The sequence below is a fragment of the Ammospiza caudacuta genome, chromosome 3, assembly GCF_027887145.1.
Source record: "Ammospiza caudacuta isolate bAmmCau1 chromosome 3, bAmmCau1.pri, whole genome shotgun sequence".
Lineage (NCBI taxonomy): Eukaryota > Metazoa > Chordata > Aves > Passeriformes > Passerellidae > Ammospiza > Ammospiza caudacuta.
The window spans coordinates 76642068-76665451 of NC_080595.1; the positions used below are offsets into that span (position 1 = coordinate 76642068).

A 23384-nucleotide genomic window follows, 5' to 3' on the forward strand; every position below is an offset into this window, starting at 1 on the left:
AAAATAAATTGATGTTTTAAGAAACTAATCTAGATTCTGAATGTCAGAAGAACTACAACTTAGAGTTTTCAAAAAATAAAGTGTTAATGCACAACATGGTTCAGAAACAAAATTCAAACCCAAATCAGTTTAATTGGCTTGGTTAAAGTTTGAATGTTAAATGGTTTTTTTGTTCAATTCTATACATTTAACAATTCCATAATTGCAACTCGCCCCAGTTCATGCACCAGGCATGAGGTTCCTTGGTTTCTTGGTATGGAATATCCCTTTGGCCAGTTTGGGACAGCTGTCCTGGCCACGCTCCCTCACAGGCTCCTGTGAACCTCCTCACTGGCAGAGCACAGGAAACTGAAAAGATCTTGAATTTGGGTAAACACTGCTTGGCAACAAGCAAAACTTCATTGAGTTGTTAACATTATGCTCATGCTAAATCCAAACTACAGCAATGCACCAGCTACTAAAGAAGAAAATTAATTCTATCCCAGCCAAAACCAGGACACTAGGTAATACAGCAGTATAGAACTGTCACAGCGGATTGGTGTATGCATGACCTGCATGCTTATGGGCTGAGTCATAACTTTTGTAACCTTTTTATAGCCATGCAACATGATATTAATACAGTCAGGTTCAACTTCAGGGTGAATAACCACTTGAAGGCAGTAAGGAGACGCAGGCAAAATAGAGAAATATCTAACTCTGAATGGTGGGCACTCCACAGCTCTGTTTATTTGCAGTGCTACAGTGAACAAGTAAATAGATTTTAGGAAAGAGTCAAAGCCGTTATGTTTGCGTGCAAAAATTAATCAAATGCTATGAACAGAATGCAATCTTTGGTACAATCTTACTATAAGAAAAAGTCATTTTTACACATCACAGCACATATTGGGGCAGCTGTGGACACAAAAGTAAACAAAACACATTACTTTTTGGAAGTAAAAAAATAAAAATCTGTATTGATTTTTATTGAAATCTGTATCTGTGTTAGTATAAGCCAAGGACAGAAACCAGAATGGTAAAATCAAAGAAATGACTGCTTTCTGGTGTCTCCAACACCAATGAATCCACAAAAGGAATTTTTGCAGGAAATGTCTATGAAATGGCATACTTTTGTTAATGTCATCAGACAAAATCCTGATTACAAGAAAGATGCCTCCCTTACTGGAAAATACAGGCCATCATACATCAATGGTTACCATTTGGCTGAGCTGATGTTAGGAGTTACATGATCTCAGTGCACCCTGGGAAATGTAATCCTTAAGTCCAAGAGAAAGGGTATGAAGAAACATGAGACTTTAAAGATAACTGCCATGATGTATGGTAAAATAGTAACATTGCAGGGTTATAGAAATTACTGCTTAGCTAAGCCAAAATTTGATTTTTGATTCAACAAGCTAAGGAAAAATATTTAAATATGTGAATGTCAAAACATTTCCATTTGATCAGATATATGAAAAATTAAATTTACTGAACAAAATGTTCTTAAATATTTCCATAGTCAATTTTTTTACTGCAGTTACCTTTGATAAATATGAATAGAGAAAGAATTCAAACTACTAGAATTTCTCATGACATAAACCTTGTCTTTTTTGCCAATACACATAAACTTTAAAAAGGGGGATTTGTTTGCATTTAATCAAGTTTATTCTCTTCATAGGTTTATCTTCTTCATTAAGATAAAATGTATCATCTAGTTTTGATATTTTTGCTGTTATTAGCAAAATAATGAACCTAAAAATAAGGAAACAAAAGAATTATGCAGAGCTTACTTTCAAAATAGGCACAACCTGTTTTACCTGAATATTGTAAATCAAAGTAAAATATTTTTTAAAAGGCATATGACAAGTTCTGTTCCAAAGGGAAAAAAAAACTTTCAATCTCCCACCAGTAGTTGCACAATATTCTGATTTTGTCAAGTACTTACATTCTCAAGCTTATCAACATCTGTACTAAAGCACGATGCAATGATAATTTCTTCCATCTCCAATTTATGCATTGTAGTCACTTGTGTAGATGTGGTGCATTTATTTTGAATACATTGTTAGAGTCTCTAGCTGGGGGATTTGGCTCTTAAAACTCTGCTTAAGGGAAAGACTGGTGAACTGGAAGTGACTTATCTCCAGCTCAGTCTTGTGCCTTCAGATAAGCCTGGGGGCAGCATGCCAGTGCTTGAGGGATCGTGTCCTACCACAGTCCCTGATCTGCCACTGCAGCAGACGTAGGGCATGGGGACCCGCTTCCGTGGCAGCAAAGACACAGGAGCTGTTGATGTGTTACAAACAGGGGATGCACCTAAGAATCATCACATAGGTATTAGAACGTCACCCCTCAAAAGGTGGCAGGACCAGAAGCACAACTCTAGTGCACCTACACCAATGCACACAGCGTGGGTACCGAACAGGAGGAGCTGGAAGCCACCGTGCAGCAGGGATTCTGTGATGTAGTGGCCATCGTGGGAACATGGTGGAATGACTTGAATTACTGGACAGCCATAGTGGAGGTCTCTAAACTCTTCAGAAGATGCAGTCAATGAAGAGGAGGCACTTGGCTAACGCTGTATTTTAGGAGTGTTGGGATTCATCACGAAATCAGAGTTCACAAAATCATAGTTTTGGATTCTCAGAGGAGGAAGGATGAGGAGCTAGCAGGAGTGCTCACTGAGCCATTGTCAATCATTTATGAACAGTCCTGACTAACTGGAGAATCCCGAGTTTACTGGAGGTTAGCTCAATATCTTAGAGGTTTTTTCCAACCTGAATGTTTCTTTGACTATCAGCAACCAAAGCAGGGCATGGTGTGGAGCGCAGTGAGGATCTGGGACTCTCACCTTTGGACCTTTGGCAATTTGCTCTGAGCTTTCTAAACTGTTTGACTCAGCTGCTTGCTACAGACTATATAAATGAAGGTCCAAGTCAGAAGGCTCACTGTCCCTGAGGCAGCAGGGAAGACTTGAGGAGGGAAGAAAAAGGAGATAAAGAAAGAGCAGCAAGAGGGACCAGGGCTCACCATGGGCCCTGTGCAGCTCTTGCTGCTCTCCCTGCTGCTCAGCAGTGGTGTTCTCACACGTAAGTATTCTCTTTTATGTCAGTGCTCTCTACTGCTTTATTTATGAGCCCAATAAAACAACAATATGGAAAAAAAAATCAAAAGTACCAAGGCTTTTAGAATTAGAAAGGTTCAGTGTGGCAAAGATATAATTTCTTCCGTTCATGGGAATGGGCAGTCATAGGAGGATCCCATTGTAGGAAAGTCATTCATGTTGCCTGATGGCTTTTGATTTAATGTATTTTGCAACTTGTGAGACATTCACTGTTTTTCTGTAGCATTGTCTTTTTAAACCCTCATGGAGCTACCATAGCTTGGAGATACCATGCAGACTTGGCCCAGCTGTTGCTAACCTATTTTGCAGCAAATGTGAAGAGAAAGAGCAGTACAGCAAATTGTATTTGGCAGGCAATTTAAATGCAATTTTGTATTGAAGGGATACAGTCATCAGAAAAAGAAGTAGGCCACTAGAGGTTTTTTCCTAAGATCAGAAAAGACAACTGAGATCAATGTGATGCTATGGATTGGGAGCTATCCTCGCTTCCCAAGAAGTGGCTTTTTAGAATACAGCTCTGTAGTGTTACCTAAGGCTTCAAGGAGCTTAAGGAGAAAAGTGAGTCTAGAGGTAATTATGCAGGTCTGGTTTTATACAAAGGTCTAATTCATCATATGGACATCTTTCTTGAACTAATGTTCTGTTCCTGACCGATGTTACACAAATGTATTATTACACTAATTGCTGTTAATGATATTATTAATTTTATTTTCATAGCAATAGTAGTATTTCTGATGCTGTTGTTACCGTGACTAATGTTACAGTCTATTTCTATAGAGTGGTCTACTTAGAATTTCCAGAATGAAAATGTGGAAAGTGTGCAGAGGACATTGTGAAAAGTGCTGGCCTTCATGTGTGATATCCCAAAGAATGACATAGCATCCAATAAATGCCAAAAATTTAGTAGATTATGTTTAATTTAATTTAATTTAATTTTTTTAAATAGAGTCATATGGAACATATCTAAGACTGATTGGAGCAAATAATTCTTAACTTGAATAAGCTTCCAACCAGCATTCTTTTCCTCCAAGGAATAAACTATCAATATCCAGAAAAGATTTCTTGGCAGAGAATTTTTGTATTAACCTTCAAAGTTGTCCTATTTTAAACATACAAAAACCAGAGTATAGCCATTCATCCATTTTGCAGTATTTTTGTGTGGTCAAATAGACCAAAATTTAAAAGTAGAATGTGTTATATGGTACATTTTATCTGTCTGGATTTACAAACTTTTTTGTAAACAGCTTTTCCAGTTTTTAATGTTGTTTGTTTGGGTTGCTTACAGAAGAAGAATCACCTGAAAGTGCAAATCCAGGATGTTTAAGTGAGTGACTTTTTGCATTTCCTTTTTTTATCTTAAGTCATTATTTTAACTGAAAGCATCTTTCAAAGCCTGAGTTTTCCCAATCTTTTCTTATGAAATAACTTAAATGAAGGTGATGGTAATATTCTTAAGCCCTTCTTGATATGTATTTTAAGTATTCAATTATCCATTAGACTTGGTTCAAATAATTTTAAAACTTTCCTAAGACTGGACAAGCTTAGGTTAAGTTTCTGAACCTTCTTAAAGCTCTCATTAAGAAGCTATTTTCTGTTGGGTTTGTGGGTTTGTTGGTTTGTTGTTTGGTTGGGATTTTTTTATTAATTTCTTAATTGTCAGATGCAAATTCCTTAGTCTTGAAGTCCCTGGTCACCAAAAGTGAAGCTTTAACAGTGAGGTTAAGTACACTACACCTCCGTGTGGACTGAATCTCACATTTTATTTACCCTTCACAGCTGCTGCTAAGCCCACATAATTGCACATAGATTTCTAACTAAATACCTGTGGAATAAATCATCAACTCTGTCGGCAAGGACAGCAATTTCTTTAAACAAGCCAAGAGTCAGGAAATGCTGACTTTATGCACTATCTTTGTCAAGAACTCTGACTGGTGCTGACTGCTCGGTTAGATACATAATGTTCCACCACAGGGTCAAAGTACTGAATGAGTTAGTTCGTTCTTAGTCTTCAGGGGTTTTTTTCTCCCTTTGTTGGGTGCTTTAGCACCACCTCCAGGCAATTTGGTTTACTTCAGATGGCTGAACCATCTCAAAGACTGCTGGACTTCATTGCCAATTTCTTGTTTATTTTTTGATACAATTACTTATTTGTTATGTGTACGTCTAAGCTTATAATTTCACTATGCCTTTTTCATTGGTTTCTGTTTAAAAGCAGGATATGAAGCAATAATTTTCACTCTAGCAATATAGATACTGGCATTGCAAATTTTTCTGAGTACAGTTGGAGACTAAGATAGCCAGAAGTGACAGGATTAGTGATGAATCCTTTAATAGCAGCTAATTCTAGGGTTAAATAGATAATTTAATTATAGTACTAATTTGTTGTCCTCCCTGTGTATGAAATGGTGTGACATAAAGGGCAATGTTAACATTGCCATTGGCTTCTGATGTGACAAAGATTTGATAAAAGAAGATTAGGCTACATTTCTGCTAGCACAGGCAGGCAAAGTCATACAGATTTGATGGTGGGTATTTGGGCTTACACCAGCATTACCTATCTTTGTTTTTTCTATAGAAGTAAATCAGGACTGCATATAATCAGGCAGTCACAAATAACCACAGAGGAGCAATTTAGGAAATTACCTTTCATTCAGGATCGCAACAGAATCAGTTCCAGTGAGTTGCTCAGTCTGAACCAAGGGAACAGTAATTTTTGCTTCAGATTGATCTAGACTGCTCCAACACAGACACTTCAAGTGCCTGATCATCATCTTTAGTTTGAAACAATGGCTGCAGTTTTAGTGGGAGTGATTTGTTATTGAGGATATTGTTCGGGTTATGTTACTCATTTCAGACACCAAAGTAATGTCTTGTATTTCTGTATTTGACATAGAGACTATTTTTTTTCTTTATATTTCTATTAGCACTTTCATTCGTGCTTGCAGGGTTTAAAATTACAGAGGGTTGGGTTTGAGGGCAACAGGGAGAGGTTAAATTAAGGTGGAATTCATTCTTTTTAGGAAGCCTATTAGGTTTTTGATAGAAAGAGAAACACCTCTGGAAATACTCCCTCCTGCAATAGTTCTTAATAGGTCATAATTTAGTGCTGTTCCCTTGTTCTGGATGTTCTCCGATTAACTAAAGCTTATGCCCATTAAAAATAATCTACCCTAGTACAGTTTTCTGATCTAATAAGTGAATTAGAGTAAATCATATTTCAGAGAGTCTGAAGCAGAAAGATTGTCCATAAATTCAGGTGAAATTGTATTGAGGAATGGTAGTTTTGGTGTGTTGTCTATTTCTATGGTTTTTGCTTTCAGTCTCAGTCATGTGGCTAGTAAAGCAGCCCCTTGTATTTGCATTATGATGGAAAAATCTGAGCTGAAAGGAATCTTTTTATTACCAATTTGAAAATTACAATTTTATTGGCTCAATTTAGAAGCCATAGGGTAGTTTTTAAACAGTTTCAGACTTCAAGTTTTCTCCTGTCTTTCTCATTTGCTTTTTGGGCATGATTTGAAGGACAGGTGGGGTCACACTGTCAGATCCTATCTAAGCAGTGGACCCCAAAATTTATGCTGCACCCAGAAGTTTTGTCCTATGCTTCAGAAAGTATCCAATTGACATGAAGGCATCACTTCTCTGTCTGAAAGATATTCTGTATAAGGAAATAGTTGGAGCATGGGTGTTCAGGCTTCCTTTTTCTGGCATTTATTTTAGTTACACAACACTAAGCATGCACTGTAAGGATTCCATATGCATATCCTACCCAGGTCATAAAACCACTCTTATTTTCCCAATTGCAGAGGATGCAACCAGATTTAAACCCCTGAGAAAATATGTTTACTCATATGAAGCAGAGACATCAAGTGGGATCACAGGAACAGCAGATTCTCGAAGTGGTTCAAAGATCACTTGCAAGGTAGGCAAAGAGGAGTAAATACACACAGGTGGGGACTGTGTACTTAACAGCATGATCCTGGAAATGTGAAAATGCTAAAAAGAATAATGTATAATATTTGTGTTTTCAGGTTGAGCTTGAGGTACCTCAGCTATGCCGCTTCGTCCTGAGGACAATGCATTGCTCCCTGAGGGAGACTTTTGGTGTTGACACCAAGGAAAGGGCTATTCTGAAAAAGTCCAAGAACTCTGAGGACTTTGCAAGTGCCATGTCAAAGTAAGCAATGTCAATTATCAAAACTTGGGACCTTAACATGGAACCAGCTGCAGTGTAAACGGTCCACCCTGATTATGTTTTTCTAGGCATGGGACACATTTCATGATCACATGATAGATTTGTAAGCTGGTTCCACAGCAGAACTATGCATGATACACTGAAGAGTTTACATAGTCCTCAATTGCCAGTAGGGAAGGGAATTTTACATACAACATTTTAACCTGGAATGGTTTCCTAATTTCTGTCATCTACATCAGGAAGTTGTTGGGTAGTGGCTCAAAAGATTATTGCAAGTGTAATTATTATTACTTCTTGTAAGCACATTCTCAAATGGCTGCACTCAGCTGGTTTAAGATAGTTTTCCTTTGCTAACAAACTGTGCAATAGAAAGGCATTTGAGACTGAAGTCCAGATTTCCAATCCCAGTCTGTGTAGCTAATCTTTTCCCTACCTATTTGCTTTTATAAGTAATTTCTTCTACTCCCTCCACTCAGCTAGTCTCTAGTGCTTGTCTGTGCATATTTTAGTCATGCACCTTCATGCTTTTTTCAGCACCTCAGTAATTTTTTTTCTCATTACTTATAGATCTCAAACCAACTAGAGACAGTGTTAAAATATGTTTTACAGAAAACAGTTAAAGTTTTCTTTAATGACTCAGACTAGTAGTGAATCCTTTGCATCATTTCCCAGTTTATTGCAGTAGTTAATAATTATCCTAGTCTAAAAATTTATCTCCTCTCTGCATTTATGCAACTCCAACTTTCAGCCATTGCTCTTGATATTTGCTTGCCCTTAGATGACGTAATCTGGCGAAATCAAAATGTCCTTGGTTGGAATTTTGTTGCTTTAATAGTAGTACTTTCTGTTAGTAACAGCCATGAATAGTAAATAATTATAGACCAAGATAAACATGATGCTTTATCTCTAGCCCAGTAGGTTATTGATAACATGTTCTTCACTGAGTGGCTTTAATATGATTTCATACTAATGTTGTTTTTCTGGGGGGCAGGAATGAGCTAAAATTCAGCATTCAGGATGGAACCAAAGTCAAGCTGTATCCAGAGAAGGATGAGCCTCTGAATATACTGAATCTCAAGAGAGGTATCATCTCAGCTCTCCTTGTGCCAACAGAAACGGTGGAAAACATGAAAACAATTCCAATGGTAGGTCTTTTGAAAGCATTCACGTTATTGCGTTAACCAATGGAAAAAATTTCACCCAGACAGAGTTATTCCTGAACACCATTTTCAAAAGGCCTGGACATTCAGATCAGAAAGGGTGCCTTTCAGGTAGATCAGGAAATGTCTGACAGCACGAGCAAAGGCATTCACTTCTTTCTTCTTTCCAGGATACTGTGTATGGAAAGTGTGACAGTGAAGTTGAATTCAAATCCAGAAAAGGGAATGTTGCAGAAGATATTTCAATCACAAGGTACCTGAAAGGCTGTGACAGCTTCAGACCCATCAGAGATCATGTCAGCCCCATTGCCATTGTAAAAGGACTAGTAAGTATGCCATTAAAAATTATTTAATGTAACATTTTTCACACCAGCACTTAAAATGATCAATAACCACTACCATGACTACTTGTATATTTATTTTTTGAAAACGTAGTTTTATTGCACTCTTCCATTAGATCAGACTGCAGTGTTGTTGGCTGTCAATAGAAAAAAACGGATGCAGAGCAAGAGTTCTTCTTCTTCAATGTTCTTCTCTATTTTAAAGGAGAGCTTTTCATATATGGAGTTACTCCCATTGATTATTCAATAATCCAATAATCTATCAGAGCATAGCCAAATTGGGTCAAAATTTTCAAAATTCCAATTTTATTTAAAACAAGTAGACCTCTAAAATTCTAAAAGTATGTGTAAGGTCCAGGAGGATAGGTCTCTAGCTGCCCTGAAGTAAGAGGTTTGACAAAATGTTTGGTCTGTCTGTTAATCCACAATGATCCCATGCACTTGCTTGCATGAATATGGTCAGATTTCTTTCTGATATGAAGGCATCTGTGCTTTTGGATGTTTTAACTAAAAAAAAAAAAAGGTTTTATATAATGTGGAAAACACATTTTAGAACTTTTACCACTTCTACAGCTTTTTGTAGAAATCTTTAAAGTTTGTGTTGCAAGACCGAACATCGCAATTGTTACAAGGGGAATGAACTACTCCAAAAATTACAAATTGGTTTTATAAAGGAGCCTTTATTGTAGGCAGCAGGGGATCAATCATGCAGTAACTACTAACCCAAGCACCTCAATAAGGCCTGAGGGAACATTTCAGTGGGATTTTTGCCTGAGAAGAGACTTAAATCCAAAGATTATTACTGGCACAATTTTGTCTTTGTGTAAGAATGATTCCAGTTATACGCCTCCATTTCCAATATATAACTATTAATCTAAAAGTAAAACTGTGTCAACCTTTAAAACTATGACTGCTTCCCATTCTACTCAGTAAGCTGACTGTCAAACTATTTATTTTACAGAACACCCCGTTATCTGCCCTTCTGAAGAGCACTCAGTTCTGTCATTACAATATTGATGCAAAGAAAAGGCACATAAGAGATGTTGTCTGCAGTGAAAAACACCTGCTTCTGCCTTCCTCAAACAAGTAGGTTGTTCACTATTTATCATTAGCCTATATTTATAAATATCCATTTTAAATGGTGATGTATCACATTCTGCCCTGATTTCATCCCTAAATGGACATTTTGTTTTGAAGAATGCAGGAGGCCTGTCAAGACCTTATAAAAGCACTTGCACTTAACTAAAGCACTAAATTTGTCTTTCTTTCCTAGAAGTCGCTATGTTGTCATGACAGAGGTCAACCAGACTCTGAAGCTTGAAGATACCCCAAAGATCACTAACAAAAATTTTGATGGAGGTATAGCTGCAGTTCTCAATATCATAAATACAGAGACAAATACAGGGAAAATTTTTTGTGATTTTTTTTATAGTGAATTAATTAAGGATGTGGGGACCAAATAAACCCATCATTTAAAATGAAATATTACCAACTTAGTAGGGAAAAGTTTGAGTATAAAATGAGAAAACCAGAGAAGTTTAAAAACACCTCTAATTTTAAATAATCTTTGTGTTTTCATTTTAATTTTAAAATTATTCTTTAAAATTTAAAAATATATAATTTGCTTGAAAATTAATTTTAATCTTATTGGAAATTAGTTAAATGAACCCTTTTCAGCTACCCATGATTTCTTAAGCATCTTTTCGCTTCAGTGCCAAATGTAAGCAATCCATTATTACTACATATTTTGTTCTGAAACATACTTTTCTGACCTGTTAATCCCAGTCATAAAATACTTCTTACAACATATATTTATTAAAATTTTAAAAAGAAAAATATGCTAATCTGAGAGGTGTTAAGGAATAATCTTCATTAAAATACAAAAGAATGTATACAAATATTCAAGTTTTGGGACAATTATATTAAATTCCACATCATTATTTTTGTAAACTGTTCAACAGTTATTAAATAATGTACAGACTTTGTATTTATACTGAATGTATGACAGAAGATAAAAATTAACATAGCTCCCCGACAAAGACATAAAGAATGCATTTTTTTTCCAATTTCTAGATGCACTGGAAGAGAAGGGACTTGCACTGGAAAGTACAGATGCCAAACTGTCCAGGCAGGGCGATGCTGTTCTGAAAACCCTGCAGGAAATGCAGAAACTTGCAGCCTCCCAGGAGAACCAGCAGAGAGCAAGACTCTTTTACAGATTTGTTTCTGGGCTGAGGAGTTTGCATAACAGCAGTCTCGGCCTTCTTGTACCAAAGATGATGGAAACTTCAAGGTGTGTTTGAGCAGTTCACAGTGCAAAAACACCATACATCAATGCCATGGCAAAACCATGCTATGGTTGACGATTTGCTGTAAATGGTTTTAAATTAGAGATGTATTGGATGTAATGAGTGTCTTTCAGAAAGATAAGTGTTATAAAAACTATACATAGAGGGAAATAAGGAAGGGAGCCTCAAGCCAACTGTGTATGCCTGACACAATCCTTTGGATGTGTTTTTATAGCCAAATATCTTTCATGCAGCTTTGCTCAAAGACAATGGCTGTAATTCCAAGGCCCCAAGTGTAACTTATAGCAAAGAACACAGTTTTGAGTGGAGACAGACTTCAGCAGACATGGAAGAGTGCTACTGTTTGGTCTGACCCTGCCGTCCACTCCACACCTTTACTCTTTTGTCCAAGCTGGACTTGAGCCAGTTTACATATCCTTTATGTCCTCCATCTGAAAAGGAACTAGAGCCTCAGTCTGGGTCAATATATTAGATGATAATACTTAAAGTTGTGTAAAAGTCTGTTGCGAAGGAAAAAAAAAAAGATATGTCCATGTAATGATCATATCATTAATGCTTACTTTTTCTAATTTAATTGGTTTATTAGTATAACTTGTAAAACTAAGAAACTTCTTTTTTGGTAAGAATTGACGTAATTTGCTTCCTGACACACATAAGCTTACATCATTTCTATTAAAACACCTTAATAAAGCTGCCATATGTTTGTTTCAAACAGTCAACATGCAGCAATAACTGCAAACAGGGAATTAATTTATAAAAGAAATCTCTTCTCCTTTCAGCTCCATCACTGTCCAGGCCCTGACCCAGTGTGGGACTCCAGAGTGCTACAGTGCAATCCTTCAAATCCTGAGAACTGGAAATGTGAATCCACTTGTGGCAGACCTGATCACATACACCCTGGGACTGTTGCCTTCTCCAACTCCACAAAGAATACGGGAAATTCTTAATATGGCCCAGTATCAGCCAAGTAGAGCTTCATTCTATGGCTTGAGTCATTCTGTTACTAAGTAAGTAAGGATAGCATGCAATTGTACAAAATTACAGTGCTTTGAGTAAACCCAAAGAGTGTTCACTTTTGTTTTATTTTTATTTTCATGTATTTACTCTTTAGGAATAAAATGTAGACATTTCCCAATTTCCTCTTCTGTTTCTGACGTGTTTATCTATTTCTTTAGGTTCTACAATGAGAAGAAGATTGTGACAGAAGAAATAGCAGATGTTGCAGACTTCATGGTTTCACTGCTTGGCACTGATTGTTCTGGGGAAGATGAACTTACATACCTCACACTTCGGGTATTTTTATTTCCTTCTTTCCTTCTGCAGGCTATTATTATAATACTAATATTGTATGATATGATATGATATTATGTGATATTATATGATATTCTATGATATTTATGATATTATGTTATATTTACTATCACATTACTTGTCTTGGTGGGGAGGAAGTTTTTATTATCTTTCTCTGTTTTCATCACTACCAGGCTATTGGAAACATGGGTGCAGTAATGGAGAAAGTTAAACCCAGTGTGAAATCTTCTCTGAAGACATGTATCAGAAATGAAGCTGCATCACTTTCAGTTCAGAAAGCAGCCATCCAGGCATTCAGGAAAATGACAATTACTGAAGAGGTAAATTGGTGCAAGAACCAGGATAAACTCTTCTCAGTTCACCTTGACTGTTCACAGGAGTTATTGAATATGCAAAGCTATTCCCATTTTTTAAATTCTGCTATCTCCCTTTTGGCTGGCTCCAGTTTTCAGAACCCCTTTAGTAAGTTTCCATACACATAGCTGGGAAACCTCCTGGTGTAGTGGGTGTTGCTCTTTTGAGATGCAGTTTCTTTGTCTAGTTATTCTTCTCAGTTTAAATGGGAAGATCAAATCTGTTCCTTTTAGTGTCTTAAGTGTCTTCTGCTTATTTAAAAGTGGTGTTAACTAAGTAATTACCCCAGAGTTAAATGTATTCAACTAAGAAAAAAGTCATGTCCCTATTTTATACTTGCATTTTTTTGTCATTGTTAACAGTACTGGGTAGATGTGTATTTACAATGCAGTGACATTACAGCATCCCTTACAAAATAGGTATCATTAAACAGAGCATTTCTGCTCAGTATCGTGAGATAGTTTCAATATTGCAAAATTTCTTCCCTAAAAGATATGCTCTCATTTCCAGATAAGGCTTAAAAAGTCTGGGAAACTGTGAACACCTGAAACTCATATCCTCAGATTCAGTTTAATACATTTAGTTTTTTTAATTATTACTTAGTTTTAAATTATGTTTTTTATTTTTCCTGCAGCAGTAGATTTTGATCTTCTTTTTCTAAACTGAATTATTTTTTTCCAAATTTTGTTCATTTGTCTGCACAGATGATTCCCAATTATCAAAAATCAGAATTCTCAAGTAAAAGTGTAACCTGTATGTACAAGATAAAAAATAAAAGAAAAAAAAAAAAAGCAAACAGAAAAGATAAGAAGAAAAAAGAGGGGAAAAGTAAATTAAAAATATAAGAAAATTAAGGATAAGAGAAACTATTTACAGGACCATTTAGTGACAGGACAAGGGAGAATGTGTTCAAATTAAAAGAGAGTAGTTTTAGATTAGACATTAGAAATAAATTCTCTACTGTGGGGGTGGTGAGACTGTGGCTCAGAGAAGCTGTGGATGCCCCATCTCTGGAAGTGTCCAAGGCCAGGTTAGAGAGGGGTTTGAGCAGCCTGGTCCAGTGAAAGGTGTCCCTGCTCATGGCAGAGGAACTGGAACTAGATGGTTTTTAAAGGTCCCTTCCAATACAAATGATTTTGAGATCCTCTGATTCTATGACAATCACTTTCAGTAAAGCCATAATTTCTATGATGTTTTCTAGCAAAAGAAAGTTTAACAAAATAACTTCAAAGAAACTGTTGTGATAGGCTGTAGAAATAAGGTACAAAAATAGCTATGCAGTCACTGAAGACTTGGACTGGTGATCCTTATGGGTCCCTTCCAGTCAAGAATATTCTGTGATTATTTCACCCTATATATTCCCAAAAGGGTTTGGCAATATCATCCATGAGCCAGTTCATCAATGCAAACCTCTCTCTGTTTGTGCAGGACCGTTCAGCCCTTCTCAAAGCATTCCAAGAACCGGATGCACCCACAGACAAACGTCTAGCAGCCTATCTCCTAGTGATGAAAAATCCCTCTCCAAGTGATCTCGCAAAGATTTTGAGAGTCCTCACAAAGGAGAAGAGTGAGCAGGTGAAAAGCTTTGTTGCCTCACACATTGCCAACATCCTGGACTCTGAAGAACTGGGCATTGAAGAGTAAGTGAAATTTAGGTCTATATTGGTCTCATTGGAAGAAAAAAGTTTTGCCATAGCTGCAGTAGTAGTTATCTAGCAGTATAGTTTTGGACTGGTTTTTCTGTTTATTTGGACAAGCACATCAGCTGAGTAAACTGGCTTTGTCAGGACAGCGCCAGATTATAGTCTTTTCCTTGAGTCTTATGTTTACTGTTAAATATGTGCAGAGACCTACCCATTAGCAATTAGCACAGTTGTATGAATGTCTGCAAAGGCATTAAAAAACCATTAACTAAGACTAAATGAGTGTATGGAATATATACTAATCATATTTTAATTGCTATCCTCTTCCCTAGTCTAAAAAGCCAAGTTGAAGAAGCTCTGAAAGGAAATCAGCTCCCAACAGCCAAAGATTTCAGAAAATTCTCACAAAATTATCAGATTTCAAAAAGAGTTTCTGTACCTGGAATTGACCCCATCTCTGCCAAAGTAGAAGGAAACGTGTTATTTGATCCAAACAGCTATATTCCTAAAGAGACCATGCTGAAAACCACCCTGCATGCCTACGGTTTCAACCCAAGTGATGTCTTTGAGGTACAACAATTACCAAAAACATTTGCTAGTATTCAGCTGCTTTCTTTCTCTGTTTTCTTATAACAATTTCTGTGAATAATGTATTTTTTTTTTACAAGCCTTGGGAGAAATCACTGTGACTTCAAGGAGACTTTGATTTGGTCTCACTGGGCTTTAGAGCAAGCCATTCATTATGTGATGTCACTTGCCACTGACTGGATGGACGACCCTGTGGAAGTTATTAAAGGGTTCAGGGTAAATGAACCCATCCATAACACATTGACTTAGTGCTAATGAATCATCACTGGCACACTGAAATACTCATAGTAGATTTTAAGTGAGATACCACCTATGCAGATATTTTTTTGTTGAACCTCACCATAGAGATAAAATGAATTATAAGACATAGTGTTCTATATCTTCTGTTAAGAGTCATGGGCTTCTAGGATACACTTTAAATGCATTTTTTGCTCCCCAGAAAGTCTATTTGTCGTAAAGTTCCAAAGAAAAGGAGGCAACAGTCTCAGTTATGCATTGTCCTTTCTGTTCATTTCAGCTTGGCTTGGATGGAAAGGGATTTGAACCAACAGTGGAAGCATTGTTTGGAGAGAATGGATTTTTCCCAGACACTGCAACCAAGGCCTTGTACTGGGTTGATGGCAAAGTGCCAGAGAAGGTTTCCAAGGCACTTTTTGACTATTTTGGTTACTTGCAGGATGGCAAGCAAGATCAGGTACAGCTTGAAAACATTCTCTGTGCAGCACAGCATTCCTATCTTTACACAGTAATTACAGCACTTAGCGCTTTACTCTGTATGTTCCTTCTACTCTATTGTGAGATAAACAGAAATCCTTAATGTTATTTAACAGCATGTTTTCTTAATTGTAGTTGGAGGGATCTTTGTGTGGGGAGAAATCTATAAGTGCATGTGCAGAATAGCTGACCTTCATGAAGTACCTGTTCTAGATATGTGACATTACATACTTCATATAAGTCTGTTTTATTGCTTTCTGACTGAATTTTCAGGATATTGCGAAAGGAATAATACTTAACCTTGAAAAACTGATTAAAGAATTGGGCAGCAAACAAGCTCCAGAAGGAAGAGCATATCTAAGGATCCTGGGAGAAGAACTTGGGTACATGAAACTCAATGATTTTAAACTGCTGGGAAGCTTGATTTTAAAGAGTGTTAAAACTCTTCAGACTGTTCCTGAAATGGTATGTTTCTGATGCAGCAATGTACATTATCAACCTTTTTTTTTAAACCAGATATTTTTAAGATTTAGATTGTATTTAACTTTATGCAAAAATATTTGATATCAGTGTGAAAATATAATTATTTAAAATAAAATACCCAGGCTTATGTTGAAGGACTGAGAAATCTATGAAGACTCCCCAGTAACCAAGTAGTGTCCTCCTGGAGGATTGGAGGGGAAGAAAAAAGGGAAAGTTCAGGTCATATTGTATTATTGAGAAATCTACTGGAACAATTCCCAAAACTTTGGTACTGGCTATTAAGCTACATGACTAAATTTTAAATTATGTAAATATGTTTTAATATTAAAAATGTCATCCTTGTCAAGTTAAAAAGAAAATATGTAGTAAATTTTGGGAATATTTGGTAATATCCTTCTTTCATTGAAGTAAAATAATGCTTTGCCATTATCTTTGGGGAAACCAGAATATTACATGGTGTCTAAACCAATTCACCTTTGTATGTGTATGTTAAGGTAGACAACCTGTGTGTGTCAAGGCTGGTAAAAAATCTGCTATTAATTTAAATTTCAGCTTTTGCTGACAGTGTTTAGTATACTTTTTGAAGCAGTGAATCTGTGGAAATTAGATTCTTACTCCATATGAAATTAACTTTTGGATTATAGAGTTGCAATCATTCCCTGATCAGTTTGAAAAGTACAAAATGTGCATATTCCAAACTGTGGATTTGTTAGTGTTCATTTCCTTGTTTGATTCCCAGATTGCTCAAGCCATCTCAAAAGGTGTTGACAGGGATCTATTTGTCCACTATATATTCATGGACAATGAGTTTGAGCTTCCAACTGGAGCAGGTTTGCAGCTGAAGTTTGCCTTGTCTGGAATAGCAACACCTGGGGCAAGAGTAGCTGCAAAGCTTCATCAAAAAAGCGTAAGTTTCAATAGTTGTCTATATTTTTTCTCCTCTTAGTAATCTGCATTTTAATTTATGGGTTAAACTGTAACACTAGAAGCATTTTAAAGATTGCAAAATGTTCTCAATATGTAAAAAAAAAAAAACCCTAACTCATTGGAGGTCTTTGGTAATTTGTGGATGAAATTTAAATTAGATTAAGTAATACATATAATAAATTACAAATGAGACATAATAAAATGTATGAATTAAAAGTATTTCAATCACTCTTTCAAAAATAACACTTTTTGATCTGTTTATTTCTCTCCCCTTGCACTCAAAATACAACAGTAGAAAAGCTACACTATGTGAATTTGCTATTCAAGCCTAAAAGTAAACAAAACATTTTGTTGGGGCCAATTCAAATAGAAAAAATTTGATTAGCAGTTAAAAGAAATATTGAAAATTGAGTCAACTAAAATATTTTTCACCTGAGAGGGAACATCTTAAAATTGTAGCAAGAAAAAAACATGTGACACAAAATTAATTATCTACTTAAAATTAAAAGAAAATAATTTTTTCTATTCCTTTTTACAGTTCTAATAACTACCTTACTCTAACTTAGTCGATATTTTCTAAGAATTTCTTATTAGTGTCAGTTAATCTAAACTTTTCATTTCCTACCATATACAAATTTAAATCAAAATAAGAAATAAATTCTCAAATTTAGTACTTGTTGCCCTTCAGTTATCTTTGGAATCTTTTCCAGAATTTTGCATTCTGTCCTTTCTTTCTTAATGGCCAAAGCAAAAGGTTGACAATAAGCCAGTGTGTGTTTGGAGAAATTCAAATCTTGGATCCATTTCTTTTTTGTCATTTTGTTTGTTTGCTCATTGTCTTTGAAAACTGCTATTTTTTTCTTACAATGGAGAACTGGCTCATGTCTTCAGATTTATAAATACATGCAAGTAGCTCCATGTATAAAATCTTTCTGAAGCATGAGTATTTTTACATTAAAATAGGTAGGGATTCTTGATGTTTTCATCTTGCTGATTTGTATACCACAGTTACCACTTATACATTCCATTTGATTATGTGATTTGGAAATAAGATTTTTTGAATAGCAAAATCAATTCTGTAAAATTTTCCTCTGTATTAACAGGAGTGGTATGGGTTTTTTTTTTTTTTTTTGTATAACCAGCAAGAATTATATTAGACCAATAAATACCCCTTTTTTTTGATTATTAAATAGATGCAAGCAGATCTCATTGCTAAACCTTCAGTAGCAGTGGAGTTTGTGACACACCTGGGAATAAATATGCCTGAATTTGCTGGAAGTGGTGTGGAGATTAATTCTAATATTTTCCATGAATCTGGAATAGAGGCACATGTTAGTGTAAAAGCTGGACAATTGAAATTCAGCATTCCTGCTCCGAAGAGTCCAGTAAAACTCCTCAGTATCAGGTAATGGGAACTGAATGAGAACTTTCAAGGCTATGTTCTTCCTTCTGTTCTTGTTTTTTATTGTGGTGGAATTGAAAATCTAGGATAGGCATGGAGAAATTTTCAGTTCAGAAAAATCCCAGACATTATAAAACTGCAATAACTTCTTTTGTGAGACAAGCAAATATGCCAGATAAATGGTGACTTGGAGTCATGGCTTACAGATTATTTGTCACTATTTTTGAAATTTTATACAAGACTCTTACTATTTCCATTATTTTGTTTTCTTTCACATAAAATTATTATAATAGCAATAGATAATTTAAAATTGAATTTAAAGTAAATACTTGCATTAATTTTAGAGAGAGCAAATCGCTCAATACACTAAATTATAATTATCAATAATAATACCTACATCATGTAAAGCCAGATGTTATTTCAGTTAGCTCCTACATCAATAAGGGAATTTTATTCAGAAGTAACTGTGTTAATGGGACATCTGAGCACCTGTCCTGGGAATAAATTACTGACTCTTCTGTTTCAGTGATACACTGCATTTGGTGTCTCCAGCCAAAACTGAAGAGATTCCAACTCTGATAGAGAACCAAAAAACCTCAACTTCTTGTAAGCCTTTCATTCCTGGTCTAAATTTCTGCACCAAAGTATTGTACCCTAATTCCACTGATGCAGAGGCAGTTCCTTATTTTCCCTTGACTGGAGAATGCAGGTAAGTCATGTGAACTTAGACTATGTTTATTTTGTGCTAGCTACCTTCCTGCTTAGTCTCCAATAGTCTCTCACATCAAGCTTACCTTTAAAAAATCATTCAAACTTACTGGCAGCAGCAGCTCAGAAAGAGAGCTGTTGAGAACTGTATGATTTCTTCTGTTTGTGGTCATGGACAAAAAAGTTACATTTGTTTACTCCTTCTGTAGATTTGAGGTTGAATTAATGTCCACAGGCGAAGTAAAGGAATACTCTGCAAGTGCAAACTACGAACTGCAGAGAGAGGGAAATGACCAGATTGACACCTTAAAGTTTGCTGTCCAGGCAGAAGGTAAGTGTCAAAAAAAAAACAAACCTGTGGTTTTTCTCAGTTTTGAACTGTCATTTTATAGAAAAGACATTTTTAGTAATAAATCTTAATAGTATTCTTAACAGTGTAAGATAGAATACCATTTTCACACCCAAGCAGGCCCACAATTTAACCAGATTTCCTTTCATGCAATCTCAGTGCAAGATTTTCATGATGAGAGGCTGATTTTGTATTTTGAATGATTTTAATAAAAGTGTGATGTTGGTGAATGGAAGCAAGGAAGAGGAGATATTGAGGGGGTCTATATAAGCATGAGAAAAATATGTTTCTTATGAAATACAGAATGAAAGCATACAAAACATCTGTGGGGTCATTTAAATAATAAAAGTATTGATGAGTCAGTGGATCAGCCCATGGTGTGTTTAGAAGACGAGAAGAAAAAAGATGGCCCAGTTGCAAATCAGACTTATTAAAAGTTGTGTTAGATCTTTGGTGGGATATAATTGTCAGCTGATTCTTTTTGTTCACCTTTTAAGAAAAGTCCAAATAGATTCCATAGTTGTGAATAAATAAAGTACGTTATATTTTTTAGGTATAAACCAGCATGAGGCCACATTGACCTTCAGGTACAACAGAGGCAAAAAAATTTTGACCAGTGATGTCCAGATTCCAGATGTTGGTGTTGACTTTGGTACAAACTTCAGAATTACTGATGAATCCATTTCTGGGAAGAAAGCATACACCTTTGTCTTAGACGTCAACAACAAGAAGATTACAGAAGTTACTCTTACTGGCCAGATAAGGTAACTCAGGAAAATATTTAGAATTTAACAGCTACCTTTGAAAAGATTTCACTGGATGTAAAAATTTGGCAAAATTTTCTCTTGTTTTGGAGAAATTTCTTAAATACAGACACAGATAAACTTGCCATTGAAACCCCATTATAGAAAAATTTTAAAGTATTTTATTTTTAATGCATCAAATGCATACATATAACACATTGATTGATCTTTCCTACTATATGAATATATATATATATATATAATTTGTATTACAAGTTCCTTGAGGTAGTTCTTCCATGTTTGCACACACATGACTACAAGAATGCATTGTACTACTGTTATTGCAGGTGTGATAATCCAAGAATATAAACAAGGCAAGGTTTGTTCAGAGAGGTATTATCTTTTACTGGATATGCTTGGCTCTAAAAAAAGTTATTACATCTCCCCATGAAGAAATCTAATGGCACTCAGTAAGAAACAAAACCAAAAATAACTGAGAGCTTCCTGTAAAAATTCCCACGCTTCTCGATGAGAATATTTCCGGGAACATCTACAGGGGAGCTAACAAAAATGTTCAGCCTGCCAGGGTTTCTAAAATTGTCTGCCTCAGAAACCCATAGTGAAATGGGCTGATCACATTCTTTAATAAACCTCAGTCTTCCATGGAATTCTGTGATCTTGATGGTGCCCCAGGGAGTCTTTGTCTTTGCTGTTCATGTAGAATTGCCTCTGATATCAGTGGGAGCTTTGGACAGATGTCAGAGACCTCAATTCCCTTTCATTTGCACTAACATAACATTAGAAGTTTGCTCGAGTCAACAAAGTTACAGAGATATAAAATAAATGTGAATAAAGGAAAATGAAGCCCACTGGCATAATATATTTTGCCAAGTGTTTTGTCTCTATGTGATTCATGGCCACAGTCTGTATCCTGAGTAGAGAATTTAGCTTGAGTAAGGCATTTAGAATTTGATTCAGTTACAACTTTACCAGGACAGGTACATATTTCCATCCTTTTCACTCCTTTGAAATTAACACAGACTCATTCCTGTGTGTATCTGCACAGTAGCATTATAATAGTCTATTACAAGTTTTCCAAAGTAACTAGCATAAGCTGAAAATATTAATTGAATTAGAACAGTGTTTACAAGTTTGATTAAATCTAATTTTTTATAACACTATTATGCCTTTGCTATAGATTTAAATGCTGAAATTGCTCCTGAAAAAATACAATTAAATATTTTATTCACATGTATTTTTTCTTTTACAGATATGCTGGAGTGGAAGAGGCAACATTAAGAGGCAGCATTGCTTTTCCTCGCCTGGAAACTGAACTTGAAAGTGAAGCATTGGTTAATTATTCACCAAACAAAGCCTATCTTCAGATCAGCTCAGCTGCAACAATTCATGGAAACTCAATTTCAAAAAGAGTTCTTCTCAGATATGGTAGGAGCAAAAACATGATCCACATACACAACCTGTACACTTAAGCATCTTTTTTTATTAGTTTATAGTATTTCTCAAAATAAGAATATTACTAATTTTACCATTTTCTTTTTAAAATTTGAATTTTAGATGCTGAGAAAGTTGAGCTAGAGTGGAATTCAAGTGCCAGTGCCGCTGTGAAAAAACTGTCTTCCGCCTTCCCAGCTGACTTTTCAGACTACCCAAAAACTCTGGAGAAGCATACCAACGAACTCCTGGATCGGAAAGTGGCTCACACAGATATGACACTGCGACATATTGTGTCACAATTTATCGTGGTATGGTTTTCAACCTGCAGTAGATATCCAGTACATAGACCGAAGGAATTCTTGCCTCCCCCATGAAAGCCAAAATAAGAACTACTTGTAAAATCACTCATCAAATTGAATAAGCTGTGTATTTCCAGCTTTGATAAGAATGAGTCACTTTAGCAGATACCTAGACCCCAGTATTTGGGTAGTTCAAATAACTTTCAGATACCTTCACAGAGAAGTCCTAAAACTTTTTATTTACTTTACAAAACTTTTCTCCTCATTGTAGGCAACCAACACCTGGCTGCAAAAGGCATCAAAAGGTGTCCCTTATGCCCAGACTCTACAAGACAAACTAAGTGCACTGCAGGAACTGAACATTAAGAAACTTAACCTGCCTGTTTTCACCATTCCTGAAGAACTTTTCCTGAAAAGGTAGGGAATAAAATTAGGATAGTGAAACAGGAAACTGAAAATAGATATTTGTTCACACTTTAGTGTTACTTTATTTTGCTTTGGTTTTATAAAACAGCATGGAATTGCTGTAAACATTAGCATAAAATTGGAATGATAACAAAGAACTTTACAGTCAGAGAAATGAAATTATACAGAGGAATTGATGTACGTATTTAATACAGATTTGACTTCATGTCATATGTGAAGAGATCCCCAAGTATTGTATATATTATAAGGCATACTGAATGAAAATACAGTCTTTAGGCCACAGAACTACCGAAGCCATGTTTCTCATAGATTTGTGTCCTACATCCCTGCTGACACTTTGGCCATCACCCTCATAGCTCTACATTTTCCTGTGCAGTCCTGCTGGACAGTTCTTCCCATTCCCCTACACACAGTGGTTAACCTCCACCAACAGAGCAACCTGACCTCCTCCCACGCCTGACATGCTCAGAGGGAAGTTGTACTCGTATGGACTGGATGTGTGCACTAGTTTGGTCCCATCCCTTCTACCTACAAGAGTTTCACAGGACTTGTATGAATGTCCTTACCCTTCTGTTAAATTTCATAGAAATGAAATGCTGAAATAAATGAAAAGGACAACAGAGGCTAGTGTAAGATTGGATTCAAAAAACAAATGGAGAAGAGTCTTCAATTTTGTATCTCTTAGATCTGTTTTTCCATGTATTCTCTTTTATTGTGCTAATATGGTATGGTGTGTTAGTGCTACACATCTCTATTGCTACCTTTGTGCTCCTGAGCTAGTATAAGCAAGGAAGAAACTTGTTTTTTTCTCCTAGGTTGTTATCATCTGTGCTAATAATAATGGTAATAATGGGGTATTTTACTGCTCTTTTATGTAGCT

General features: G+C 35.9%; 1 protein-coding gene across 1 annotated transcript in view; it reads left to right on the forward strand.

Annotated features, from left to right (window-relative positions):
* The first annotated feature begins 2917 nt into the window (after positions 1-2917).
* APOB (apolipoprotein B) overlaps positions 2918-23384 on the forward strand; it is a 34746-nt gene continuing 14279 nt past the window's right edge. The window contains 24 exon segments of the mRNA XM_058802901.1: positions 2918-3062; positions 4383-4421; positions 6904-7019; positions 7129-7274; positions 8284-8437; positions 8623-8778; positions 9755-9879; positions 10067-10152; positions 10867-11086; positions 11882-12109; positions 12278-12395; positions 12587-12733; positions 14196-14407; positions 14743-14980; positions 15516-15692; positions 15986-16177; positions 16935-17102; positions 18316-18527; positions 19051-19233; positions 19442-19563; positions 20135-20345; positions 21595-21770; positions 21900-22087; positions 22350-22495. Of these exon segments, the coding sequence (XP_058658884.1) occupies positions 3005-3062; positions 4383-4421; positions 6904-7019; positions 7129-7274; positions 8284-8437; positions 8623-8778; positions 9755-9879; positions 10067-10152; positions 10867-11086; positions 11882-12109; positions 12278-12395; positions 12587-12733; positions 14196-14407; positions 14743-14980; positions 15516-15692; positions 15986-16177; positions 16935-17102; positions 18316-18527; positions 19051-19233; positions 19442-19563; positions 20135-20345; positions 21595-21770; positions 21900-22087; positions 22350-22495 (3818 nt within the window). The 5' untranslated portion in view covers positions 2918-3004.